A 27,495-nucleotide genomic window follows, 5' to 3' on the forward strand; every position below is an offset into this window, starting at 1 on the left:
AAGATGCACATCTCAGAACTTTTTCAAACAAACTTTCAATGGTCTAATGGTCATTGAACTGTCAGGGGTTGATCACTTTGATGTCAGAACCAGCAATATATAATTTAGGCTGCAATCCCATGAACATTTATTTTGGAATAAGCTCCATTGAATTTAGTGGGATTTGAACTTCTGAGTAAGGGATCAGTCCAAACTCCAGCTGTTGATGGTATGGGCTTTATGCAGCAGTAGGGGGATGATGAATTCTGCCTTGATTGGGCCCCCCCTACATTATCATATGTCGGAACTGGAAAGTGCTCGGGGCCTAACAAATCCTGCCCCATTTCAGGATCTTCCACTGGCTCTACAGCAGCACTTCTGCCAGCTCACACAAGGGCTGCATGAATGTAGTGACACCACCACCACCCCACTACCTGGCACAAGAAGGGACATTTGATCACTCCACCTGCTCAACAGCACCTCTTCTGCCATTTCAGTTGATGTTTTTCAAATACAAGTCTTCGCCAGGACCAGAAACTATTTTATTTAGAATCATACAAAAAAAAAACACTATTGCACAACTACATATTTTTATTCAGATTATTTTTTAAAAAACCCCAAATAATATCTCTCATTACTTCTGACGTTATCATTAAGAAAGTGGGTTTGAAAAATCAGCATAGCTGCCATTTTCTTTACATTGCAGAGACCGGTGCCAGCTTATTCTTAACTTTACAATGGCTTGTATACCAATGAAGGCTAAAACGACAACAAACTTGTCCAAAATAACCTGGGTCTCTGGTGTTTGTATTTTGCTTTGCCAAAGTACAGGCACCTCTCAATCTCACACGGCACATATTAGAAAACCAATAAGGTAGTCTGTAAATATGACATACTCATTCATTGTTGAAAAACTTAAGCTGCTAACAGCCAACAATGTGTATTTTTCAAGCACAAGTTACTTCATGAGCAGAAAGGCACATTCCCATGTCACGTTTTCTTTGTAATGGAATACAAAGGAGGAAATCGTCATCCAAAGTGGAAAACCTAAGCAGTTTTAGATATATCTAAAAGTTGGCTTTGCACAAACAATGCTTTACTCAATTATTACAGGCAGATAAAAACTCCTGAGATCTGAAAACTGACTACACTGTAGGCAGTATTCCAGCAGCTCTTGAGAGCAATTCCTATTGCACATTTCAGAGCCTTCAAACGTCATTATCTTTCTGTAAAAAGTCAGTCAAGGTCCCAGCGTCCACAGGAATTAATAAATATTCAACTCCATCAGCACCCTGAAAACAAGCACACTATTTCGATTAGTTCCGAGGCATAAGAATAACAAAGCATTTTTGTTCAATCCAACTAGCAGTCATGCACTGACAGGGATTTGCCCTCTCAAGTTACGTTACGTGACTAGAACAAACTAAAGCACATTTGCTCCTCAAAAGGCACGATCCAATGTCCTACCAGAAATTTGTAGAAGACTGCTTCCACATTTTGGATGGCAACTTTCACAATAGTATAAGCAACCTTTGGCTTGCTTCAATACCATGAACACTCATGTTATACTTCTGTCTATTAATATACACCACAAATATTTAATTGTAGTTCTATTGTAATTCACCCTGTACCAAGAATCATCCACTCTGATTTTTCTGCAGCATAGGCATTGTTAAACAAATAATCACATTAGCATGTCTATAGCAGCTTCACTCACCCTCTTAGTCCTAATGAGCTTGTGATCCCTGAATTCTGTGAGCTGAGCCCTGAGAGTTAGGTCACTATTGACCAGGAAAGCTTCCCGACATTGCTGGTAGAAATCTTGGAAGGAAAGTCCTAGCAGGGGAAAAGAAGCAATGGAACGCCTAGCATTAAAAGCGAGGTCTTGCTCAAATGAAGATCTATGTTGCTAACAAGATCTGTATGACGCTTGAAGGAAGTTTTATTCAAAAGGTAGTATGAATATTTTTCGTTGAGAAAGCCATGCACTAGAAATATCCCCCCCACCCTTGTGTTCCCTCAAAATTTCAATTTGAAAAATGGGGGAAGGGGTTGATTTCCTCAAAACTTTTCCTTTCTGGATCTTTTCCTACCTGAGATAGCACTGAAATCAAGGCTTCAGTCCCTAGTCTGGTCCTCTCATTCAGTTCAAAGCAACGCTACATTTCAGCGGCCAGTTTCATGACAATTGGAAGAGCTTACAATCTCACCCACTCAAATGAATTGCTGCAGCAAGTGTCCACATGTCCAGTAGTACCAATTGATACTCACATAAAACAGAAGTTTTATCACATTTATATAGGCATCGTGCTCAGAATCCATGACTTAGGCTAAAGCTCATGTCCTAGTGCTACCCTAGTTGGACCTCCAGAAAGAAGAATTCGTGTCTGTTGAGTTACCTGGGTATGAGGTGTTATCCTTATTTTCCAACTGATATTCTGCCAAAAGTCTGAAAATCCCCCTGATAAGTAAAAGAAGTAAGTATCTTTAAACAAGACTAGAAACATAACTTACAATATGGGAGGGAACATGTTTTGAAAATAAAAAGGGCTTAATTGTGCATGCAACCACTTTTAACATCCTATTTCTGTTCTTGGCTTTGTACTTTCTGCTGTGATTCCACCCAGAACTGGAACAGGTCCCTCTGTTGTGTACCAAAGCGTTTACTGCCCCTGCCTTTACACCCTTGCTGAAAATCCACATTTATTCCCAACTACAGACTTCCTTCTGAGGAAAACCTTTTTTTTTTTAATCTCCCATCAGCTATACTAATTATTTTGTGTGGAAAACATCATTTCTGTTGATACAGCATAATCCTTCTGTGAGAAAACAAAAGGGAAAATGAAGATAATCTGTAGGGCTATATTAGTCATGATCTACACTGTAGATTCTACAATATAGCAGGGAAAGATCTGGAGTCTCCCACTGCTGTGTTTCTAGCAAATATTAGGCAACATGAACTCAAGGCACTAGGAAAATAGCATTCAGGTCTTGTTTCCCTATTTGTAATATGAAAAATCAGCCCCAGTACCCAAGAATTAGCCCCCTGGTCGCAGCTGAAGGTCCCCAACACTTGAACATCACAGCAGAGTTCTTACCTTGCATTAGGAGTGAGACTGCGCAGAACATGAGTGAGAGAGCTCAAAGCCAAAGACCCGGATTGCTGTATCAAGAGGGAGTTCTCAAAGGATGTTTCTTCTACATAAGGACTGTAAGTGGTCGTTTCATACCACAACCAATTATACATGCTTTGCTTTGCTTGATCCCACACTACAAGAGCAGAAAAGAAAGAAAAAGTAAAAATTATGTAACTCCACTCTATGTGGAGATTTTTGAGAGGGGTGGGAGGATGCTCCCCAAATCTCGGGCTCTGTGTGGGAAAACACAGTGGGAACAAGGAGGAGAGGCTGGCGGTTCCCCACCCTTCCTGCAAACAGTTCAAGTTGGAACACCAGTGTGCCCAACACTACAAACTCAATTGGTCTAAGATGCCATGTGGACTTCATAACTATTAATGACTAACACCTGGGTACGTAATGCTAATACCTGGTTTGTTCAGCTATAATACGAAACCATGGTTAAGAAATGCATCTAAATATGGCCACAGAATGCATTACATATGTACCAAACAGATGTTCCCACTGACTAAGATGGATTTTTCAAGCTAGAGGGCTGAAAGGCCTAAAAACTCACTGAGTGGTGCATTAATATGATCAATAGATGCTATGAGGTAGATATTAGAAAGAGATGACAATTGTGCTAGGATTTGTTGGTTTTTGTCTCCTCTCAATGTTGGACTGTCCAAGTTGTGGATGAGCAGGTAGAGCTCCAGCGAAGGATCTGGCAAATGAGAAGAAGTGCAAGGGTTAAAAACAGGGTGTCAAGTCACCTAGCTGCAGCCAAATGCTGACAAGCTTTCTGTGGCTGTTCATCACCTCTAAAAATCACAGGACCAGTCATTCAGGTAAAAACAACCTATATTTATGTGTCCAGGAATCCAAGATTCATGGCTAGTAATGCAAACATGTATTCTGAATAAAAGAATTCCATTTTAACCCATGCTACAATATTTTGTAATCCAGATTCCCACCCAAAATTTTGTTTTAAAAACTTCTCTCATCACTTGCATTTTTTTAGATTCAGTACCACAGAGACTGGGAAATGAACTGAATGTGAAGAATTTTTCTTTTAAAAAAAAAACCCTCAGGGGGATGATGAGATCATCTGGCAAAATGTTGGATTAACGTGTTTGCTCCAACCTTCTATTCCTCCTTTTAGTACTTCTAAGTACCTCGGGTTAACTAATTAATTCATTCTGGAGGTCCGTTCTTAACCTGAAATTGTTCTTAACCTGAAGCACCACTTTAGCTAATGGGGCCTCCTGTGCCGCCGGAGCACGATTTCTGTTCTCATCCTGAAGCAAAGTTCTTAACCCAAGGTAATATTCTGGGTTAGCGGAGTCTGTAACCTGAAGCATCTGTAACCTGAAACGTATGTAACCCGAGGTACCACTGTATATATAATAAAAATAAAAACAACAACCCAATAACGCACACCGCCCCCAAATTCTGCTATCCTTTTGCAAGTACTGTAATGCATTTCCACAACTAGTTAGCTTCCAAGCTAGTTTTTTTAAAAAACAAAATTGGGATGGGGAAAACTCTTTTTAATTGTGTTTATTCACTGAAAATCAATAAAACTTCTTATTAAAAAAAAACTCCACTCATTTCATTTGATCACTGAGCAACATCCCCATTCAAATCTAGAAGTCTAGATCTGTGCTGATAATTGCATAAAATACTGTTGCCCTATCAAGGTGGGACTGAACTGCACAACTGTTTAGTTGAAACTAATGCCTAGTTATCAATCTCAGCTACTGTATAATGTGTAGACCCACAGCAATAACTGGAGCAAGTCCCATGTTTTACAAATTGGTATTGCATCCTAGATGAATTGCCAGAATAAGCACCTTTATAATCACTGTATTTGAACAGGCAATAAATATATGAGTAAACCAAAACATTAGTTTCATCCAATCTTTTTTTTTTTTTAACTTAGGAAGACTCCGAACGTCTAATATATTGGCCCATCTGTATTACCTTCTTTAAATCTTTTCGCAATCAAGTCCAGCTGATCCTGGGGGCTGCGAAAAGTGCCCATGTGATCCAGTACCTCCTCTGTTATGGAATTAAGAATCTGGCACAGAAAAACAGCAGGTCACCATTTTCCTTTGGAACTGTGTTGTTGTTTTTTAAGCATGGTTTTTCAAAGAGAGCTTAACTCAAGTTAAAAATAGCTGTCTCAATATTAAGACTATTTCACAGAATTCCTATACGGAAAGCAACATGTAGTGAAAACATCCACACATACAATACACAGAAGAGCCTTCCATATACAAACTTCACAATACCTGAAACAATCCTTAGCAGTTTGCAGGTTTCTTAAGTATAAACTTAATAATAATAATAATAATAATAATAATAATAATAATAATAATAATAAAAATTTTATTTATATCCCGCCCTCCCCAGCCGAAGCCGGGCTCAGGGCGGCTAACAACACTAAAACAGTACAACATTATAAAACATTATAAAAATGAATTAAAATCAAAATTAATGGCAACCATAAACTAAAGTCTTGTAAAGATTGCCAAAGGAGGGAGTCAGGCTGCGCCCTGACCAAAGGCCAGGTGGAACAGCTCTGTCTTGCAGGCCCTGCGGAAAGATGTCAAGTCACACATTAGGCAGGTTTTTTCTACGTTCCAACCAGTGCAACTTGCCCTTTCATATAAACAGCATTTGCAAAGAAGACCCATATAGGAAGTCAAAGCAAACCAAAACCATGGACTGCCTTTATGTACTGGAGCCTCTGTCTGCTAGAATTAAGAGATGAACCAACTTTATTTGAGCTGTGTTCTAAATAACGGTAACCTATTAATAAACCATGCAGTTTGTATTGAAGCTTTTGTTTACTTCTCTGAATGCATGCATGCATATATGTCTCTTTTTTTCTTACCGATTTCACGGTGATGCTGGGGAAGAACCCATTCACAACAATATGGACAGAATCTTGAAGGAGAGAAATGCGAAAATTCTCCAACAGAGCTTTCTTTGAACCTAATCCATATAGCACAATGTTGAATCCTAGGCTGCAAGAAAGAAAACATCTCTGAAATTTACAATATAGCGCATAGCCTATTGAAAGTGTTATTATCGAGAACCGTATTTTACTTTTTGTTATTCTGACAGTTAGAACTGTATTTGTTTTTTCTTTGTAAACACTTATTCCATCTTCATTCCCAAATAATAACAACAATTGAAGTTTGTTTAAATTTAGCATCTTTGAAGAAATCTCCGATCCTTTTCCAGCCCTGAAAAGCAAAACTAAATGCTCAGTGGAAAGATGAGATTCCCACTGTCATGTTTATTTGCTGCCTACTTGCAAAGCAACAGAGGAAGAGGGAACAGAGACAATTCCAATTCTGAAGCAGAGTACAGTGGTACCTCGGGTTAAGAACTTAATTCGTTCCGGAGGTCCGTTCTTAACCTGAAACTGTTCTTAACCTGAAGCACCACTTTAGCTAATGGGGCCTCCTGCTGCCACTGCGCCGTTGCTGCACAATTTCTGTTCTCATCCTGAAGCAAAGTTCTTAACCTGAGGTAATATTTCTGGGTTGGCGGAGTCTGTAACCTGAAGCGTATGTACCCTGAAGCGTATGTAACCCAAGGTACCACTGTACAGTCATACCTCGTGTTGCGACTGCTTCATGTTGAGCCTTTTCACGTTACGTCCCGCAGAAACCAAGAAGTACCAGAATGGGTTACTTCCGGGTTTCGCTACTCACGCCTGCGCAGAAGCGCTAAATTGTGCTTCATGCCTGCGCATAAGCATCAAATCACGCCACGTGCCTGTGCAGACACAACGCTTCAAGTTACAGGCATTTCACGTTACGGACGGGCCTCTAGAACGGATCCCGTCCGTAACACGAGGTACCACTGTATGTAACAAAACTACTGTACAGTACGGGCCTACTTTTTTTTAACCTGCAAGAGATAAACATTGAGAGTTGATGTGACGTGGAGGTTACAGTGTTACACCGGAGAGATGCAGATACATATCCCATTAAGTTCACTAGGACAAACCAACCTCTCAGGGTTGTTGTTAAGATAAAATGGTGGTGGTGAGGAGAGCAATGAGCAATTTGGAGAACAGAAATGTAATAAGGGCCCTACACTTCCTCATTTGGCTTCAGTTCTGCATCATAAATGCTAAAAGCAGCATCTATGCCTATTGCCTGTTTATTTTCCTGATGTCAACTTGCAGTGTCTTCAGTGGAATGGAAATAAGTGCAGCCATACTGTGAACAGCACCCAATCTGCACTTCTCTCCCATATATTCAATCTGGAAAGTGGCTATGACAATTAGCTAATAGACCTTTACAATCTAGGATCTATTTAAATCCCATGTACTTTTCTGTTATAGAAAACCAATAGCTATTACCCAGAAGATTTGTGACTGCTTTATATGAGATAGTTTCCTATCTGTTTAAGAAACTTGGTTGAAAGCATTTCCATCCCTCAAACATCATCCACATGAGGTTCCTTTTATAAAGACCTCAACTCCAGAAAATACATTAACTGCACCATGGGAAGTGAATGTGGTTTTATTCAATGGAAACTATTTCCGAGCCTAAGAAACAATTAGGCTTAATTACAGCTTCAATTTGTTTCAAGAGAACATTGTATATTGCATGTTCTTACAGAAGCCCACCAGATACTTACTGCAGTTGCAACATCCATTTGTAAAAGAGAGCTTCATGTTGTTTGGTTAATGCCTCACATTCAGAAGCAAAAGCAACAGGTACTTTATTCAAGATGTTTTGCAGGGACTCCTAGACCAGGAAGGGAAAAATAAGCCATTAGAATAGGTGCAGGGCTGAAAGACATGAAGCAATACATTTCTAATTGAAACAGGGTGGGAGAAACAGCCAGGCCCCACTTTTCTGTCTCAGCAGGGAAAGAAGTGCCTGTTTCTTCAGCATTGCATGATGGAGCAGTATCTGCTAGAGCCAGTGTTAGAAACTGAGATATGAAGGCTAGAAGCTAAATGGCACCTTAAAGTTAAGTTATGGACACAACAACGGAATGTCTAGGCACACTTTTTTTACTAACAAGAATGCAAAGCTGAAAATGAACAAACTGCAGCTAAAATATTATATTCATTTTTCACACGATCTAGTCCTTCCCCTGCCTACCCCCCTAGTATTCTTAAGAGGGTCTCTTCTCTAGTATTCAGAGAGTAGCTGGAAGTGGGGAGGCAGAAAAAGGTCCTCCTTTCCTTCCACACTGCAGTTTTAATCTGAAATCTTAGGTGCGGTACTGCGCCCAGAGCTCAGAAACTGCTTGCGCTAATGAAATTCTCTGTTGCAAAATGCGCCAAGAACAATGGAAGTTTCAAACACTGGTCAGAGCTGATTTCTAAAGCAGTCATTGGCTTTGGCAGGGACTGCTCCATTACAAAGCGATGAAGAAAAAACCCAGGTCTGCTTGCTTTTGCTGCACATGCAACGAAAGCAAGCTGGAAAGCCTTCCCCATGCTGATCCTTTTTGGGGGTGGATGGGATCAATGTGGGATGGCTGGATGGGCTTTCCAAAAAGGTCCTGCCCACCAGCTGACATCAACAGCGATGCAAGCTGATTGGCAGGTGGGCATGGTTTGTGGGAAATGCCCTTGTGGGACAAGGTGGCGAGGCAAGAATGGCCTGCAGGCCAGAAGTTCCACACCCCTCTTCTAGCTTAACCAAGCCCTTTTCACTGCAAAGTACACCGTATTTTTCGCTCTATAAGACGCACCAGACCACAAGACGCACCTAGTTTTTGGAGGAGGAAAAAAAGAAAAAATATATTCTGAATCTCAGAAGCCAGAACAGCAAGAGGGATAGCTGCGCAGTGAAAGCAGCAATCCCTCTTGCTGTTCTGGCTTCTGGGATAGCTGCGCAGCCTGCTTTCGCTCCATAAGACGCACACACATTTCCTCTTACTTTTTAGGTGGGAAAAAGTGAGTCTTATAGAGCAAAAAAATACGGTATTTCTCACTGTTTTCAGCATTACAACTCAAACTGTGCTACTACCAGTAAGGTAAAATAAACCAACCAACCAATCAATGAACTAACCACTGGGTCCATTCAAGAACAAGCACAGAGACCGTTGCTAGAAGTTTCTCTGAACAAAGACCTCAAAAGAAAATACAAATAGTCCCTCATAGCACATACTGTACCTGATCCATTTTCTCTTTCTGTAGCTTCTGAAGTGTTCGGTCAGAAGTTAAAACCTTGGAATTGCTATGTGCTTCAAAATACTCTTCCACCAAATTACTCTGCGGGAAGAGAGAAACACACAGTGGGAAACTGCTTCAGTAGAAGGGGAAGGGGAAAGGGAAAAGGGATAGCAGCAAATTGAGAAGAAAAGGAAAATTTCTAAACGCACATGTTATTTCATGCATTACTACCTCACCATCAATATCCCTTAGTCAAGACGTTGCCTTATATAATAGGGCAAAAAGTATACAACAAAGTTCATCATAGACTAAGGATAGAATCCTATGCAAACTTACTTGGGAGTAAATGCAAGACACTCAGTTAAGGCTTCCAAGTAGACATGCAATAGCACTGTGCTGTTAGGCTGCAATCCTAGAAACCCCTACCTGTGAATAAATTCCATTGCACACAGAGGGACTTAAATTTAAATAAAGAGTCACATTGTCTTCATTGTCATATGCAATTCCAGAGGATTCTTTAAACAAAACAAAACAATAAAAATCTGTATCAACCCGTTCAAATCACTATAAATTACAGAATACTAAAACAATGGGCTCAAAAATTAATGTCCATCATGTGTCTTCAGCAGGTACCTAATATACATGAGTTAGTGTTCACCATATTTCAGAGGGGAAGGAATGCTATAATTATGGCACCCCTCCCCCCAAGAAAGCCCTAATTCAGGGTACAGCATAAGCTCCAATGAAATATGGGACCATCAGGAGAGCCTGCATCCCTGATCTCAACACAACATGCAGGCCTGTATGGGAGAATGCGCTCCTTGGACGGTGCAGGTCCCAAGCTGTATAAAACCTCATATATCACACTTAGGGGTCTTTATATGTAAATCTGGGACAGCATCTCCTGCCTTGACAAGCCCAAGGAAATAGGCAGAAAGGCTCTGATCTGGTGGAACACTCTGCCACAAGAGACTAGGGCCCTGCAGGACTTGACATCTTTCCGCAGGGCCTGCAAGACAGAGCTGTTCCACCAAGCCTTTGGCCAGGGCACAGCCTGACTCCCTCCTTTGGCAAACCTCACAGAACTCTAGCCCAATGGTTGCCATCAACTTGATTTGAATTAATTTTATAATGAAATGATTTTAGAATGCTGTATTATTTTATTGTTGTTAGCCGCCCTGAGCCCAGCTTCGGCTGGGGAGGGCGGGATATAAATAAAAATTTATTGTTGTTTATTATTATTTCCTGTGTACCTTTCAAAAGTCATATGATGTGCCTTTCCGCAGAATTAAGCCTGTAAGATTCAAAACTAATTGGGATTAAACTGCCACTAAGCACATCCGCAATGTTTCCTGTCAGAGACAGGCCCGCATTTAATTCAATGTTTGACTGGTAGTAGAAATGTTTTGAGAAGTCCTTATTTCTATGGGCACTAGCCAATGTGATTAACAAACTGAAGTGCACCCACACTCACGGGAACTTCTCTCTTCAGCTTCTTAGCTGGCGTTTCTTTGTTAGCTGGAGAAGATGATGTTTGGGGTCTGGCCAACATTTTTGGATCAACAACATAATCTGTAGTTTCTTTACAGCTGTCATCTTCCTCTTCTTCGGAGCATGAAGTGGAATAATCACTTTCAGTATCAGAGCACATGTTTAAAGCTAAAAAGGAAACATTGGGCAAGAGACTTGTGAGTTTCCATTCCTAACTCATCTTGTACACTGGAAATTTTGTACTTCAACTTTAAATTGCATATACTGGATAGGGGAAAAAGCCACTTACAAGTGGTGTGTAATTCATAGAGCACATAGCTGTTTCCTTGCAGATAGTAAATGGAGTTCTCCCTTCACCTCACACACATACAGTGGTACCTTGGTTCTCGAACGGCTTAGTTGTCGAACAAATCAGCTGCCGAATGCCGCAAGCCCGGAAGTAAGTGTTCCGGTTTGCGAACGTTTTTCAGAAGCTGAACATCTGATGCGGCTTCCACTTGAGCGCAGGAAACTTCTGCAGCCAATCGGAAGCCGTGCTTTGGTTTTTGAACGGTTTCAGGAGTCGAATGGACTCCCAGAATGGATTAAGTTCGAGAACCAAGGTACCTTCTCAAATAACAGCAGAATCTCAACATAGTCTAGGTAGGGGGGAACTGGGTAAAGAACACAGTATGTGGCAAGAAAATAAGCCACTGCCTAACCCAGAGGTCAGCAACCTTTTTCAGCTGTGGGCCAGTCCACTGTCCCTCAGACCATGTGGTGGGCCGGACTATATTTGGGGGGGGGGGGGGAAGAGAGAGAAAATGAATTCCTATGCCCCACAAATAACCCAGAGATGCATTTTAAATAAAAGGACACATTCTACTCATGTAAAAACACGCTGATTCCCGGACTGTCCGCGGGCTGGATTGAGAATGCAATTGGGCCGCATCCGGCCCATGTCCCTTAGGCTGCCTACCCCTGGCCTAACCCAAGGGTTCCCATTATCCATGTAGACTTTTTCACAAACAAAAATAAAACAAAATATTTTATTTTAATTTTTCATTATCCATGTAGACTTGAAGGACACAACTGAAATGCTGCTGTGGAGTTCAGGAGTCCAGGCACTTCATTTCCTCCCCTGCTCCCGATCAGCCAGAACTTAATGGTCACCAAACACTCTCTCTCATCATTTGGTCTGCTTTGGGTTGACCCCATTTTTTTACTTTGCTTTTTGACCAACAATTTTTCTGAACTTCTGCAAAGCTTGGATTCCCCTGAACCTGTCAAAACCTCTGTCTTCCGCAGAGGTGGTGTTATTTTAGTGGTGTGCTTTGTAGCACTTTGAACACTGGAAATACAGGGAACAATATCTACTGCACACCACACTTTGTATATGTCAATGTGGAAAAATGACTGCACAGATTTAAAAAAAACACAAAAATCTGACATAATGTATTTGGACCCCTCATCAGAACTGAAGCAGTTTCAGTCTAAAAATAATGGGTGGACACTACAGAATTAAGACTACATTAAAGAAAGGTTTCATCCAGATCTCCCTACAATCTGGGCAACAGCTTTCGGAATTGGTATTTGGCTAAATCTCTCTGTGTGTCACTGAAGCACACAGATGGAAGGAAGGTCCATACATTTCCTTCAAGTTTTGATGTGCTAATTCAAGTACACTGTATCAATAAACCTCACTGGTAATCTATACAATAGAGCCAGTGAGGGTTAACAGTGCACCTGAGGTATGAAACATAAAACCTCACACAAAGTGGTACCTTCTTTAGGATACTGCTTTCCCACATATTGGGTGTTATTCAACTAAATTTTACTCACAGCAGACCCACAGAAATTAATGAACACATTTAAGTTAGGTCCATTAATTTCAATAGATCTAGTTTGAGTGAACCTTAAAGGTAAAGGTAAAGGGACCCCTGACCATTAGGTCCAGTCGTGGCCGACTCTGGGGTTGCGGCGCTCATCTCACTTTATTGGCCAAGGGAGCCGGCTTACAGCTTCCAGGTCATGTGGCCAGCATGACTAAGCTGCTTCTGGCGAACCAGAGCAGCGCACGGAAACACCGTTTACCTTACCACCAGAGCGGTACCTATTTATCTACTTGCACTTTGACGTGCTTTCGAACTGCTAGGTTGGCATGAGCAGGGACCGAGCAACGGGAGCTCACCACGTTGTGGGGATTCGAACCGCCGACCTTCTGATCGGCAAGTCCTAGGCTTTGTGGTTTAACCCACAGCACCACCCATGTCCCTCTTAGTTAGTTGAATACTAAAGCACAAGGGAGAGAGCAAAAAAAAAATGATGGAATTCAACATTACACTATGACGAACATTCTGTTTGAGCAAGCGTTTCATCTTGCCAGGCAAAACCATTTGCCCCATCCTCCTCCGAACCTGCTCTTGAGGTTCCCCTAACCCCCACAGGTCAATTTCAGGGGTTGAGCAGGGGGAGGAGAGGAGGGGCTACTGCTGATTCAGCTCCTTAGGTGAATACCATCCCGAAAGCTTATACGATGATAGTTTTATTCAACTCTAACATGCTACAAGATTAGTTGCTGCAATACAGCTACTCCTCTGGAAACTGTTATACTCTAATGTCACAACTGAAGAGGCAGAGCACAAGAATGAAATCTCATCTTATAAAACACCACTGAACTATATTAGCTGGAATTTAATGCAAATGCTTACCCGTAATTCTTTTCCTGAGTCTGTAGGGTGTTTTTGACATGAATTCATTCTTTTTACTCTGCTAATAAAGCAAGCATATGAAGTATCTTCTAAATAAAATCTCATCTGTTTAGGTGGTTTAGAAAACCTTAAACACAAAAACTGAACATAACCTGCAGAATCTAGCTCTAGAATCTCATTATTAGACCTAGAGACCAAGCAAAGTCAGTTAAGAACCCAGGTTGTACTTGTTTCTATTTCTGGGACAGTCTAGATTAGTTTCTTCCAAACCTACAGATTTACAGCTATCATGTACCAATTTCAGATCAATACATTAAGACTGAACTCATATTTGAAATAGACCTGGAAATGTCTTATGGATATTTGCAGAACACTAGGACCGCATGAAGCAGTCTTTTTTTTTTTTATACCCCGCCCATCTGGCTGACTTTCCCCAGCCATTCTGGGCGGCTCCCAATCGAATGTTAAAAACAATACAGCATTAAATATTAAAAACTTCCCTAAACAGGGTTGCCTTCAGATGTCTTTTAAAGATAGGATAGCTACTTATTTCCTTCACGTCTGAAGGGAGGGTGTTCCACAGGGAGGGCGCCACTACCGAGAAGGCCCTCAATCTATTCTCAAAGTTACTTCATACCCAGGAAGCCACGAGTTGCTCTTTCATCCATAAGCTATATTTTCAAGTTACTTAAACCCAACTTTTCAAAGCAGATTACACAACAATTTGAAGAATATATATGATTAAATTAAAATGTAACAGTCACACAATCAGTAAAAATAAACATAATCAATAATAAAATGTCTTCTAGAACTAAAAAAAAGTGGTCAATACTGATTTTTAAAAGGGTAGAGGGGGAACTTGTCAGATCCATTCAGGGATACAGCAGTGCTGTTACCAAGGTGGATCTGTTTGTGATACCTGCCAAGCCAGCATGTTCTTCTAGCAACAGGCCAGAGAGTACATGCTGATCTTAACACTTGAGAAGTTGGGTCATGAAAAATCCATGTAGGTGGCCATTTATGCTATTTCCCCTAAAACCTCCAGCTACTCAGTTCTCAACTAGTATGAAGGGCAAGCCCATTCTTCTGCCAGATGTCAACAGTACAATCCAGCTAAAATGTTTATATACCACTCAGCTGACAGTTAGGTTCAATCAGCAGAATGGGGAGTGAAGCAATTTTCAGCTATATCCCTTCCTGCTGCAGCCCCACCCCTTAAATCTGTTCCGGGGGTTTGAGAGCTCTCCTAGTCACATTTAAGGGAGGGGAAATCCCTGAAAATGTCTTCCCTCCTATACCATTGACAGCTGAATACCACTGCTGGATAAAACTTAACAAAAAACACATAGCTAAGCAGTACAGTTTTACCTAATACCAGATTAGGATCAGTCAAAGGAAACAACACTGCATGTTGCTGCATGTATATTAAAGAATTGTACTGGATTACAAATGTTCAGAGCCGCCTCAGATAGTCCTGTATTTGGCCAAACTACTGAAGACAACACTTGGAGATTCTAAACATAATGGAGAAAGGCCATTCTCCATCAATGACTGATGTTTTTAACCACCAAAAATTGCCACTCACCTCCACCTTGCCTTTGCTTGAAGCAGAATACTCTGGAAATTAAACAAAGACTGTCACAAATTACCAAGAAACATTAGCTCTTTTGTACTTCCTTAACTAAACATCTTCAGATGCTCATACCAGAAAATACTTTAGATTGCAAATAATGTTGAACTTTGGACAATGCCCTCATCTCTATGCAGAATTAATGCAGGTGAAAAATTCATACAGTGCCTTCCCATGTAAAAAGGATGAACTAAATTATATTGACTACAGTGGTGCCCCGCAAGACGAATGCCTCGCAAGACGGAAAACCCGCAAGACGAAAGGGTTTTCCGTTTGCGAGTTGCTTCGCAAGACGAATTTCCCTATGGGCTTGCTTCGCAAGAAGAAAGCCCATAGGGAAATCTCCGGGGACCTCTTTTAAATGCTGGTGGTGGGGAGCAAAGCCTTCCCCCCCCCGGCCTTCAGAAGAGGTCCAGGAAGGCCGGCGGGGGCCGAAAGGCTTTGCTCCCCACCGCCAGCATTTTAAAAGCGGTCCGGGATAGCAGGGAAGCGCTTCCCGCTATCCCGGACAGCTTTTGAAGGCAGACGGGGGGGAGCAAAGACTTTCGCCCCCCGCCGGCCTTCAGAAGAGGTCCTGGACCTCTTCTGAAGGCTGGCAGGGGGCGAAAGTCTTTGCTCCCCCCCGTCTGCCTTCCCGGGGGCTTTAAAATCGCCCCGGACAGCGGAGAAGTCCTCTGCTGTCCCGGGTTTTTTTTAAATGCTGGGGGTGGGAAGAAAAGCCCTTGTCCCCCCCCCCCAGCCTTCAGAAGAGGTCGGGGGACAGACTGTCCCCGGACCTGGTCTGAAGGCGGTTTCCATAGGAATGCATTGATTGATTTTCAATGCATTCCTATGGGAAACCGTGCTTCGCAAGACGAAAAACTCGCAAGACGAAAAAACTTGCGGAACGAATTAATTTCGTCTTGCGAGGCACCACTGTATTTTGTATCTCTTTAATTCAATGCCTAGCACTGGGAGTTTTCTGCAAAGGCTTCTCCACTTCCCAAGTCTCTCCTAAATAAACTATTTCGTATTCCCCAAATGCTTATTGCATCTTAACTAAATTCTCTTCTCAGATAACACATGATCCCCAAGTACCAGCATATTTTTACACTGGGACTCAACGTACAAATAAGATTTTTGATTGTGTATGAGTAGCTGACAAGAAACTGCAAGCCAAGAAAACTGTAGAGCCAAACTGGCTTTCTTGAAATCACTGCCAGGTAGTTTATCTAAGCCATTTGCTTAACAGTCACTGAATGATACAGTAATGCAGTCACAGAAACGGTGGCAGATTATGATCCTGCAAAAAAGTGTGCTAGAATAGGAGTGAAATCCCTATAATCTGCATAGCAAAACGCATCCTATTAGTGGAAACTTGCATGCTAACTTGCATGGAACCTTTTTTACTTTCCTTCTATGTGATTTACAAAGAACCCCTCCTCATTAGAACCATCGGCTTAACTGACCCAAGCAGGATGATTAAGGTCTGTGTGGAGATAAACTTTAACCAAAAGTATGCTTTATGGAGATTGAGAAGCAATAAGAGCTTTTGGAATGGCGCAGCAATTAATTCAGAGTCGCCATCTTGCCAAAGGATTTATAGCCGGGAGGAGGAACGGACTTGTTTTCAGACTTCATTCCTGGTGAAGCTCCTCAGAGGTTTGAGAAAGGAGACAGATTGGTAAAGATTAATGACACTAAGACTGTTTTGATGTATGGAAGTGAAGTTATATGGAAAACGTCTGGATATGGCTACTGGATAAAAAATAATAATATCCACGCAGGATTACAAACTGTTTTAACCAGCTTGTGGAGAATATCAGAGGTCACAAAGAGAAAGGAAAAATATATGAAAATAACAACAAGAGATGTGGAAAAACAATAAGAAAGGACTGGATAGTACTGTGAACATCATATGGTTAGATTTGTGGACATTAAAACAGCAGCAAGAAGCAAGAAGTTGGATCCCCTTCGGAACTTGAAATATGGGTACCCCCAACAAAAATTTAAAATTCAGCTGTGTAATTTGGAATTTATGTAATTTGGTTTGATTTGATGTGATTGGTCGGTTAATAAAAAATTATTCTCAAAAAAAGAATGTGATTTAGGTATAATTTTTTATATGTAACTTGTTCTTAATGCCTGATTTTATCGCTATCTTAAATTTTAGATTGTCATTTGTAAACCACTTACAGGTCTTTTGTTTAAGCAGTAAAACAAATTTGTTAATCATTAAGTATAGTAGAAAGCTACACATACAGGATTCCAAAATCCACCTTTCATTTCAAATAACTAGCTGTCTTGGCACATAGATGGCTATGATGAAAAGGTAAAAAGTGTGTTAAATATTTAGCAAAAATCAGGAATCTAGCTTGTCAGATTAAGGCTCACGTTAATCAAGAGCACATATTCATCTGCCTTTATTGTCAAGACATTCATACTCTAATTCTCCTTCCCTAGCTAAGAACCATTGTGTTAATCCTAGAGACTACAAAATATAACCCACAAAGGAAATACCGTATTTTTCGCTCCATAGGGCGCACCGGACCATAGGGCGCACCCTAGTTTTTAGAGGGGGAAATCAAGAAAAAAAATCTTAATTCCCCCCCCCCCCAGCCCCAAAGAGCAGCATACAGGCTGCGCGCAACCTCTCCCTGCTGCAGGGGTTGCGCACGGCTATGGCACAAGCCAAGACAGCGAGCGGAATGGATCCCGCTCGCTGTTTTGGCTTCCTCTTTAGCCCCGCGCAACCTCTTGCTCTCCCAGCTTCAGCTAAAGGAACCCGAAGCCTTCGGAGTGCAGCGCAAGGAGCCTGCATTCGCGCCATAGGATGCACACACATTTCCCCTTAATTTTTTGGAGGGGGAAAAGTGTGTCCTATAGAGCAAACAATACGGTAGCAAGTGTAAAAGCTACACATGAATTCTCCCCAAAGCAAAACCTTTTAAAAGCAGCTTTTATAAACACAGCTCGTACCACCTAAACATTAGGAAGAACTTCCTGACAGTAAGAGCTGTTCAACAGTGGAATTTGCTGCCAAGGAGTGTGGTGGAGTCTCCTTCTTTGGAGGTCTTTAAGCAGAGGCTTGACAACCATATGTCAGGAGTGCTCTGATGGTGTTTCCTGCTTGGCAGGGGGTTGGACTCGATGGCCCTTGTGGTCTCTTCCAACTCTATGATTCTATGATTCTAAAGCATTTGATAATTTAGTTTATTACTTAAATGGAACTTACTCTTGCTGCTTTGAGGAGTGCTTGCTTCCTTTTCAGGATCCTTCAGCTTCTCATGTTTTACATTGCTACCTGCTGTCTGAGCTAGCTCAGAGGCTTTGAACAAAGGAAAACGCCAGATTAAAGAAGCATGCGCACAACATATTAATACAATTTAAAACACTTTCCCCAACCTAGTGCCCTCCAGATGTTTTGAACTGGGGCTGATGGGAGCTACAGTTCGAAACATGGAGGGCGCTACATTGGGGAAGGCTAGTGTAGGCCATTGTTGAAACATGAGGTTAAAGAAATAAACTGCTTATTAGTCATTATTTATTACAGTGTTAAAGGTGAGACCAAAATATTGGTACAAAGGTAATACAAGCAATATGATACAAATGCCCTGTGATCCTCGGATGAAAGGCGGTATTACCACAAGAGTGTGACCACCAGCATTTTAAAAACAATAATGTTGCAACTGCTTCAGAGGCACCAAGACTTGCATGGACCAAATAGGATTTTTCTCTTGTAAACATTTGAACTGAAACAAATACCATGCTGTTACACAAACACTTTTTAAAACTCTCTCAGGTTTAGAAACAGATTGTTATGCAAAAGAAAAAGGCTGTGAGGTGAGGAGGGAAGTAAAACAGCTAAATTAATCTGCTCTGTGGCTGCCTCACAAAAACAGCTCTATACCCTATGTAGTTTACTGGCCATGTTCGCATATAACACCCAGCTATGGTTTGCTTTGCCCATGGTTACCAGCTGGCCTGGTTCACATGACACACTACGCCAAACCATGGCTTGTGGCAAGGAGAGAGTTCAACCATCAGATCTGATTCAGATGATGCATTAGATCAGGCATAGGCAAGCTCGGCCCTCCAGATCTTTTTTCAGACTACAATTCCCATCATCCCTGACCACTGGTCCTGTTAGATAGGGATGATGGGAGTTGTGGTCCCAAAACATCTGGAGGGCCAAGTTTGCCTATGCTTGCATTAGATCAAACTATGGGTTGGTTTAACACAAATTCAAAAGGACTTCACAGCAACAAAGCAGCCCAGGTTTGCAGGGTCTTGCTATGTCAATATTTGGCTTAGCCAGCCATACAAATAAATTTGTTATCTTACAGCTGGCAACACAAGCCGTAATTTGTTGCTCCCAAGCTTGGTTTGTTTTCCAACTGCTCTTGCCTTGAGCCTTTGTAGCCTGTCAAGCTTGGGGGGAAGAGTTAAAATAAACTATGGTTAAGAAAGTCTATTTGGTTTGGAGATAGTATCAAACAACAGTTAAAAACAAGCCAACGAGCTCATAAGCCAACAACAAACCATACCTGCACATGGTTAGCCTGCTGGGCTGGGTTCATTCAGACAAGCCACAGTTAGGCTAAGCAAACCATGGTTTAGCATTAAGTGTATTAAGTGTATTTTTACTGTATTTTTAGTTTCTATGGAAGCTGCCCAGAGTGGCTGGGGAGGCTCAGCCAGATGGGCGGGGTATAAATAATAAATTATTATTATTATTATTATTATTATTATTATTATTATTATTATTATTAGTGTGAACCAGGTCACTTACTGGTCCAGCCAACTCACTGCTTTGGGTAGTGTGGTGAGGCAATTAGTTGAGGAAGAAAATCAAGGAATCGGAACAGAGTTAAACAAACAATAAATTTCAATTTTACTAAAGGTTCTGAAAAGCAGCATGTATACAGTAATAATAGTTACAGAGAAAAACCCATTTTAAAGGGCTTAACCATAAGAACAATTACAGAAAGTAAGCATTCTGTAACTGAATGTTCGAACAGCTTTATTCCTTCAGTTTCATTCCCAAGAATAGGATCAAAGAGTTAATTTGCTTAACAAAACAGTCCATACCCATTTCTGCCATCTTGTTAGAGCGCTTTGGAGTTTGGAATGGAAAGACATCCCCACCACCTGCACTGGAGCCATTTTTCAAAGAGCCTAAAACACACCCAAACAAACAAAAACCCTCAGAAGCAATTACACTGGGCAACAATTTTTTAATTTTTGGATGTTGTCTAGATTTCTACAACTGATTTAGGTATTTGTGCACTGCTGAATTAGGAAATGGCATCCGTTTCTCTCCATCAGGTCAGGTTTTTGTGCTATGTTGATTTGAAAAAAATCAGATCTTGTGACAAAATCGATTACATTTTTGTGGCATTATCAGCTGATTTTTGACAACACATATCATCCTAAATATGTTTTTAAGAGAAAAAAATGTTTTTCCAACAATATATATTGATTACCTGATAGAAACATTGATTACTGTAAACTGAATGGTGGGCATTGATAAAGGTAAAAAGGTAAAGGTAAAGGTACCCCTGCCCGTACGGGCCAGTCTTGCCAGACTCTGGGGTTGTGCGCCCATCTCACTCAAGAGGCCAGGGGCCAACGCTGTCCGAAGACACTTCCGGGTCACGTGGCCAGCGTGACATCGCTGCTCTGGCGAGCCAGAGCTGCACACGGAAACGCCGTTTTACCTTCCCGCTAGAAAGCGGTCCCTATTTATCTACTTGCACCCGAGGGTGCTTTCGAACTGCTAGGTTGGCAGGCGCTGGGACCGAGCAATGGGAGCGCACCCCGCCGTGGGGATTCGAACCGCCGACCTTTCGATCGACAAGCCCTAGGCGCTGAGGCTTTTACCCACAGCGCCACCCGCGTCCCTATTGATAAAGGTAAGTACACGTAAATTGCATGCTGCTTCACCATTTTTCAAACTTCAGGACTTGAACTTCCGTTTCTTGGAACTCCTGGAATGCTCAGCGGCAGGGAGGTCTCTCTTCAGAGTCCAACAGTAGTCAGCCATCATGACTGCGTCCCAGCGACCCTAATACCTGGTCTCCATCTCTTTCATGTCCTGATGGAATCTCTCCCCCTGCTCATCACTCATTGAACCCAGGTTCTCAGGAAACCGGTCCATATGTGAAAATAGGTAGTGCATCTTGATGCTCATGTTGCAGCCCAGGTTTCTGAAAGCAGTCAGCATGTTGTTGACAAGTTTTGCGTAGTTTCTGGCCTTATTGTTGCCAAGAAAGTTCTTCACTACCAGAACAAATGCCTTCCACGTTTCCAGTTCCACTTCGTTCATTGAGTTTCCAAACTCTGGATCTCTGATGAGCTGACGGATCTGAGGTCCGTCAAAGATGCCAGCTTTCAACTTCTCCATGGTCAATCCTGGAAAAGCCTGGCACAAGTAAGTGAAGCAGTCACCATCCTTGTCCAGAGCCTTGGTGAACTGCTTGATTAAGCCGAGCTTGATGTGCAGCGGTGGGAAAAGTGTTCTGTCTCTGTCCACCAGAGGGTCGTTGATGACGTTCCTTTTTCTGCAAGGCACCAATTCTTCCCGCACAGGCCAGTCCTTCGTGTAATGCTGAGCACGGTCCCCACTATCCCACATGCACAGAAAACATGGGTACTTGGTGAAGCCAGACTGTTGTCCCAACAAAAAGTTCACCATCTTCAGGTCAACACAAATTAACCACTTATGCTGATCATAACCAATTTTCTCCAGCACATACTTCACCTCTTCATAGTTCTCCTTCAGTGTACTCAAGTGAGCCAGGGGTTTTGATCCCCCAACTTTAAGCTTTGCCACACCAATTTATGGAAGATTCCGAGGTTTTATGACTTCAAACTGATCCCTTTTCGACATAATCATCCAGAACTATCGGACCTGAATACTTCTTGTCATTAAAGTAATCACTTCCAATCAAAACAATTATTCGACATGGCATTTTACCCCCACCAACTTCTTCTAAAATGCTCCACACAAGCGTACATGTGAACAAAAACGTAAAAAAATGACATGTGGCCAGCCCATAGCTCAAAAGCTTAACCTGATTGAGCAAAACCAATGTGATTTTTGGATTCAGCGCATCAGATTTGTCCTAAATCAGCTGAAAAAACGCAGACAACAAATTTGTTGTTGATCAGTGTTATCTGCCAAACAGCAAAGGACTTGCATGTTGTTAAATGAGCAAACATTATTTACAGTGAAAATGGGTGGGTCAACCCACATAACACTGTATTGATATCAATACTGAACACAGCCATTTCCTAGCCAACATTCACAAGGCTAATAGCTGGGGAAAGTTTTTCAAAGTGTTATCCTTTTCTCAATACTGTACCTTGGATGCCTAGGACAGAAACATAGTCCTGTTCTTTAAAAGTTTCCTGAGACTCAATATCTGAGGTATCGTCTGTTTTCTTCACCCATCTTTTTGCATCAAGCGTATGTGCAGCTTTGTTCCTTCGAACCTTATGACCTGGAAGAGCAGCAGTAAGGCTTTAATATCAAACAAACCAGAAACAGCTGTTCTCCTGCTTCTGCCAAATCTTTCTCTGCATACACACTTACAACACAATCCTATGTATGTTTCCTCAGAAATAACAGCCACTGTATTCTAGTAAGTGTTAAGCACTACATCCTTAGACTCTTTGCATGTAACATATATTTATTTCCATTTAGAGTTCATTCAACTCAGACTGAGGAGAACACCTTCTTACCAAAATATTAAGGGAGCAACATATTCTAGCAAACTAAATCCCTTAGCCAGTTTTTATTGAGAAAAGGCAACCAAAAGCAATTACTCCGCAAAAGATTGCAAGGATTCAACTGAAGGCAAGGCACCAAAACTAGTCCGTCTGCTTATTGTGGATAAGCATACAAAGGCCTAGTGATAGTAATACCATTGCAGTTCTGACATTATTAACTTGCAATCCTAAGATTTCTGAATGTGAATACAAGGTCTGTCCTGATCTATAAGCAGATCATAATTGGTGGCGGGGGGAAATGTACAAAGAATAGTCACCTTCTTCAAGAAACAAGATGATGGATAAGAGTTTTTGTCTCTTAGAAAAACCTGGGTTTCCATTATGGCACACACTCAAAAGAAAATCTGTAAAAGCACCTGACATTCTCCTTTTTAAACTTTAAAGGCAACTTTAACTTTAAAGGCATTTAAAGATATCCAGAGTTTCTAATTACTTTTTTTAAAAACCCAGCTGAGAAATGTAGTACCCTATTTTATAATCATGTAAATTAGTTGTCCTTGCACTAACAAGCAATTCATACCTGTATCTTCAGAGATGTGCTTTAGGACATCCTCATCTGCCACAAACTTGACCTCTATCACATTGCTTTTCTTTAACTTCGGGTTACTCATAGCAAGAAGCCTACAACTAAAAACAAAGTATGCATCATGTTCCTATTCAGGCACAAGTACAATTAAACTATCCTTATTACCAACAGGAGATGTAACCAAGCCTGAAATGCATGGTATACAAGCAGAAGCATAGAAAGATTAGTAGCAATAATAATAATCCTTTCTACTTTCAGAGAATCATAGAATTGTAGAGTTGGAAGAGACTGTGATGGTCGCCTAGTCCAACCCACTGCAAAGCAGGAATCCTGCCCATAACTGTCCTAGGTAGACAAACTCGAACCAGCAACTTTCTGGTTAACAGCCAGATGCACTGACCCATTTATACAAGAAGTATTTAAACAAGGTATTGGATCATCTCCCCAATGAAGTCCCTGCTAGAATTTCTTAGGATTTAGCACCACCATGTTGGCAGCCATCTTCAATTTTGGACTGAACCCCCATTGTTAAGCAAAGCAAAATAAAGATTTCACACCTCAAAACACACAAAATCCAACCTTCAAAATGAATTTTACTCAAATGTACTTACAGAGATAAAAACAACCTTACATATCAGCATGAAAAGGATTGGAGAGAATACACTTCCACACGGTCAGCCAGCTTAAGTGGATGAGCCTACATTGTCTAAGTTCCGCACAGCATTTTCTTTAATCTGAAATGAAAGGAAGAGCCAGAAACACCTTAAAATGATCAGAAGGGTAGATATGGCACCCTACTGAAATTCCTCAACATTTAAAAAGCAATTTAAAAACAACAACTTGCAACCTATGGATAAGGAATCCAAGTATGTAATTTTTTACATAATGCCTCTGCTTTGTTTTATCTGAGTTTTCCAACCACTTTCTTCTTGCACAGATCTGTTGGTGATTTTAAAGTCCTCAATCTCCCCTCCTCCCTGGCCAGCTGGCCCAGCACAGGACCAACTGATGCTAACCACCCTGTGGAATGAGAGGCAAGCAAAGAAAACATCAGGGACACCAGTTGCTCTTCGACAGGAAAGAAAAGAGTGAAGGAGGCAGGCAAAGGCAAATTTAGGGCCTCCTCCAGTAGGATTGTTCTCTCCCTGACTCTCAAAGAGCCAACTTATAGAAACCACCCTTTAGGAAGGAGCATTTAATGCCTAGTGTGCCTTTTCTGGTTGTTTCATTTTTGAACATGAGCTTCTCGGTGAATCTGTTGCATTTTATAAGTGTTGTTGGTCACTTTGAGGACTCAAGTTTCAAAGTGGGATGTAGATTACCACACAAACGTTCACAAAATTGAGAAGGTGAAGATCAGTAAAGTACTGCAGAAACGAACAGTGCACAGTTAAACTACACTTTGCAACCAATCAGAAGCACCAACCAAGAATGAACTGTTCCTAAAATAAGTCTGCCATTAGAATTCTGGGAAGAATTCAACATAAAAGAAGAGGAGGAGTTTGGATTTGATATCCCACTTTATCACTACCCGAAGGAGTCTCAAAGCGGCTAACATTCTCCTTTCCCTTCCTCCCCCACAACAAACACTCTGTGAGGTGGGTGGGGCTGAGAGACTTCAAAGAAGTGTGACTGGCCCAAGGTCACCCAGCAGCTGCATGTGGAGGAGCGGAGACGCGAACCCGGTTCCCCAGATTACAAGTCTACTGCTCTTAACCACTACACCACACTGGCTCTCCAGTGTGGTGTAGTGTTATGGCAACAGCATACCTCAGTTTACCAAACTCTCCTCTTCCCCCTGTGCTGTTCTGGGATTTCTCCTGACCACCACCCTGCAACCAATGTGAAGGTGTTGGTGTAAGGGGAGAAGAGCAGCATTGCACCAGCAGGAGTCCTTTGTGTATGAACTATCATGTTCAGTGTAATCCTAGCCATGTCTACTCGAAAATAAATCCTACATTCCCCAGGTAAGTGGGGTTAAGATTGCAGCCTGACATAGCCGGTGTTAGGACACAAGTGCCTGGATTCTTGTTCTAAGACTAACAGCCATGACCCTCGCAACCTGATTCATGCAGCTCAAGGCTACAATCCTATGTACTGTAGGCACATCTACCTGGACTGGGAGTAAAGGTAAAATGTAAAGGTAAATGACCCCTGGACGGTTAAGTCCAGTCAAAGGTGACTATGGGGTTGCCCACTCATTTCGCTTTCAGGCCGAGGGAGCCGCTGTTTGTCCACAGACAGCTTTCTGGGTCATGTGGCCAGCATGGCTAAACCGCTTCTGGGGGGCGCAATGGAACACCATGATGGAAACCAAAGTGCACAGAAATGCCATTTACATTCCCGCAGCTTTCCAACTGCTAGGTTGGCTGGAGCTGGGACAGAGCAACTGGAGCTCTCCCAGTCGCAGGGATTTGAACCGCCGATCTTCTAATCGGCAAGCCCAAGAGGCTGAGTGGTTTAGACCACGGCGCTAGTAAATACCGCTGACCTCTAGGAGTTATTCTACTTAAACAAGAATGGCGGGAGTTATTAACACCAGAAATTAAGGGTCACTTAACTCCACAGGATGGATGCAGGTGGCACTGTAGGTTAAACCACAGAGCCTAGGACTTGCCGATCAGAAGGTTGGCAGTTCAAATACCTGCGACCGGATAAGCTCCTGTTGCTCGGTCCGAGCTCCTGCCAACCTAGCAGTTCGAAAGCACGTCAAGGTCCAAGTAGATAAATAGGTACCGCTCCGGCGGGATGGTAAACGGTGTTTCCATGCGCTGCTCTGGTTCGCCAGAAGCGGCTTAGTCATGTTGGCCACATGACCCGGAAGCTGAACACCGGCTTCCTTGGCCAAAAAAGCGAGATAAGCACTGCAACCCCAGAGTCGGTCACGACTGGACATAATGGTCAGGGGTCCCCTTACCTTTAACTCCGCAGGATTTGTTTCCCAGCAGACATGTTTGCGATTACCTTGAACGTGTATACCCCCCAACAAATATTTAAACCCAATATACTGTGAAATAAACCCACAGGAAATAATGTAACCACTAAAAAGCTGCAGTCCTGAGGCAATTCACGAGGCCAGCTGAATTCAGATGCGCTTGTTACATCCCCCGCGCCGGTCAACCTGACGATTTTGGAAAGACAAACCCTTCACCGGCTCACTGAGACTTTAACAAAGCAAAGCAAAACACTAGTCCTCATGAACCTGAGGCTGCCCTCCCTTTGAGATACACAGAGCCATTCTGCCCAGGTCTACTCTACTCGGAAGCAAGGCTCGTTCGAATTCAAAGGGGCCGGGGCTTACTCTCAGGTAAAGTACACCGGTAAAGTACACGCAGAGCGCGCCAACCCCTTTCCACACGTGCTTTCTGTTGCCCCCTCAGAAGCCACGTGTCCGAGCCCAACGCGCGACGCATGCGGGGACTCGCCACCCACCGTTGGCCCCGCCCAGAGCCCCCCGTTAAAACTCACGGAGGCGAATGAAGAAGAACGCACCCGCGCGCAGCCGGAACTAGCGCTCTACTTCCCGCGACGTCCGCCGGGACAACGGCCCCGCCCATCTCCGTTCTGATAGGCCGAGGCCGGGCTGGCCGCCGCCTTCCCATAGGGGGAAACCTAACGCTCGGTTTCCCGCGACGTCCGCCGGGACAACGGCCCCGCCCATCTCCGTTCTGATAGGCCGGGGCCGGGCTGGCCGCCGCCTTCTCATAGGGGGAAACCTAACGCTCGGCTTTGCGATTGGGTTACCGTTCCTTAGAGCCGTCTGGCTCCACTTCCCTTCCCTCCGCACCCCGAGGAAAGGTGCTGTTGTGAGGCAAACGAAACGCACAGGGAGTCTGCGCGGACTGGCGGCGCTCTGACCAGGTCTCCGGGGAGTTCAGCCTTCGTGGCAGCTCGGTTCCCCTCCCAAGGCCTGCAGTGACAAACTGCGAAGCGGGTTCGGGTCTAGCAAGCCTCTGGGCCTTTTTTTATAAATATCAAATTCACAAGGCGGCTTACAGTATAAAAACGCAAAAATTCGCAACGTAAAAATACACAACGTAAGAACAAAACAAACAACCCCCCCACACACACTTTGCTCCAGTTTAAAAGGCCATCGGTTTAAAAAGCCAAAAGCCTGATTATCAGGAAAC

At 42.5% G+C, this 27,495-nt stretch overlaps 1 protein-coding gene across 11 annotated transcripts; it reads right to left on the minus strand.

The window, feature by feature from the left end:
- Positions 1-507: 507 nt before the first annotated feature.
- ORC2 (origin recognition complex subunit 2) lies at positions 508-26,903 on the minus strand. Of its 11 annotated transcripts, none has more exons than XM_083709358.1 (19): positions 26,834-26,870; positions 24,210-24,385; positions 23,977-24,099; positions 23,360-23,466; positions 22,413-22,550; positions 20,137-20,223; positions 18,281-18,373; positions 15,022-15,053; positions 13,437-13,497; positions 10,730-10,914; positions 9,256-9,354; positions 7,761-7,870; positions 5,995-6,127; positions 5,079-5,175; positions 3,673-3,819; positions 3,078-3,249; positions 2,379-2,440; positions 1,697-1,815; positions 508-1,271 (listed from the first exon to the last, which is right to left on the minus strand). In XM_083709358.1, exons 4-19 carry the CDS (start codon positions 23,448-23,450, stop codon positions 1,188-1,190), a joined length of 1,710 nt encoding a protein of 569 aa, XP_083565484.1. In that variant the 5' UTR covers positions 23,451-23,466; positions 23,977-24,099; positions 24,210-24,385; positions 26,834-26,870; the 3' UTR covers positions 508-1,187. The 11 variants fall into 11 exon arrangements, with proteins under 11 accessions (XP_083565484.1, XP_083565482.1, XP_083565486.1 ...); XM_083709356.1 differs by having other exon boundaries at positions 13,437-13,494; positions 26,390-26,843; XM_083709360.1 differs by lacking the exon at positions 26,834-26,870 and adding an exon at positions 26,390-26,747.
- Between the last annotated feature and the right edge of the window lie 592 nt (positions 26,904-27,495).

The sequence above is a fragment of the Podarcis gaigeae genome (assembly GCF_964106915.1).
Source record: "Podarcis gaigeae genome assembly, chromosome: 1".
Lineage (NCBI taxonomy): Eukaryota > Metazoa > Chordata > Lepidosauria > Squamata > Lacertidae > Podarcis > Podarcis gaigeae.

Excerpts from the sequence above, each read along its gene's own strand:
- ORC2 (XM_083709363.1), bottom strand. The coding sequence starts at position 23,450 with ATGAGTAACCCGAAGTTAAAGAAAAGCAATGTGATAGAGGTCAAGTTT. Across the intron at positions 5,176-5,994 it reads CCAGCATCACCGTGAAATCG|ATTCTTAATTCCATAACAGA; the intron begins GTAAGAAAAAAA and ends TTTCTGTGCCAG. Across the intron at positions 1,816-2,378 it reads GGATAACACCTCATACCCAG|GACTTTCCTTCCAAGATTTC; the intron begins GTAACTCAACAG and ends TTCCCCTGCTAG.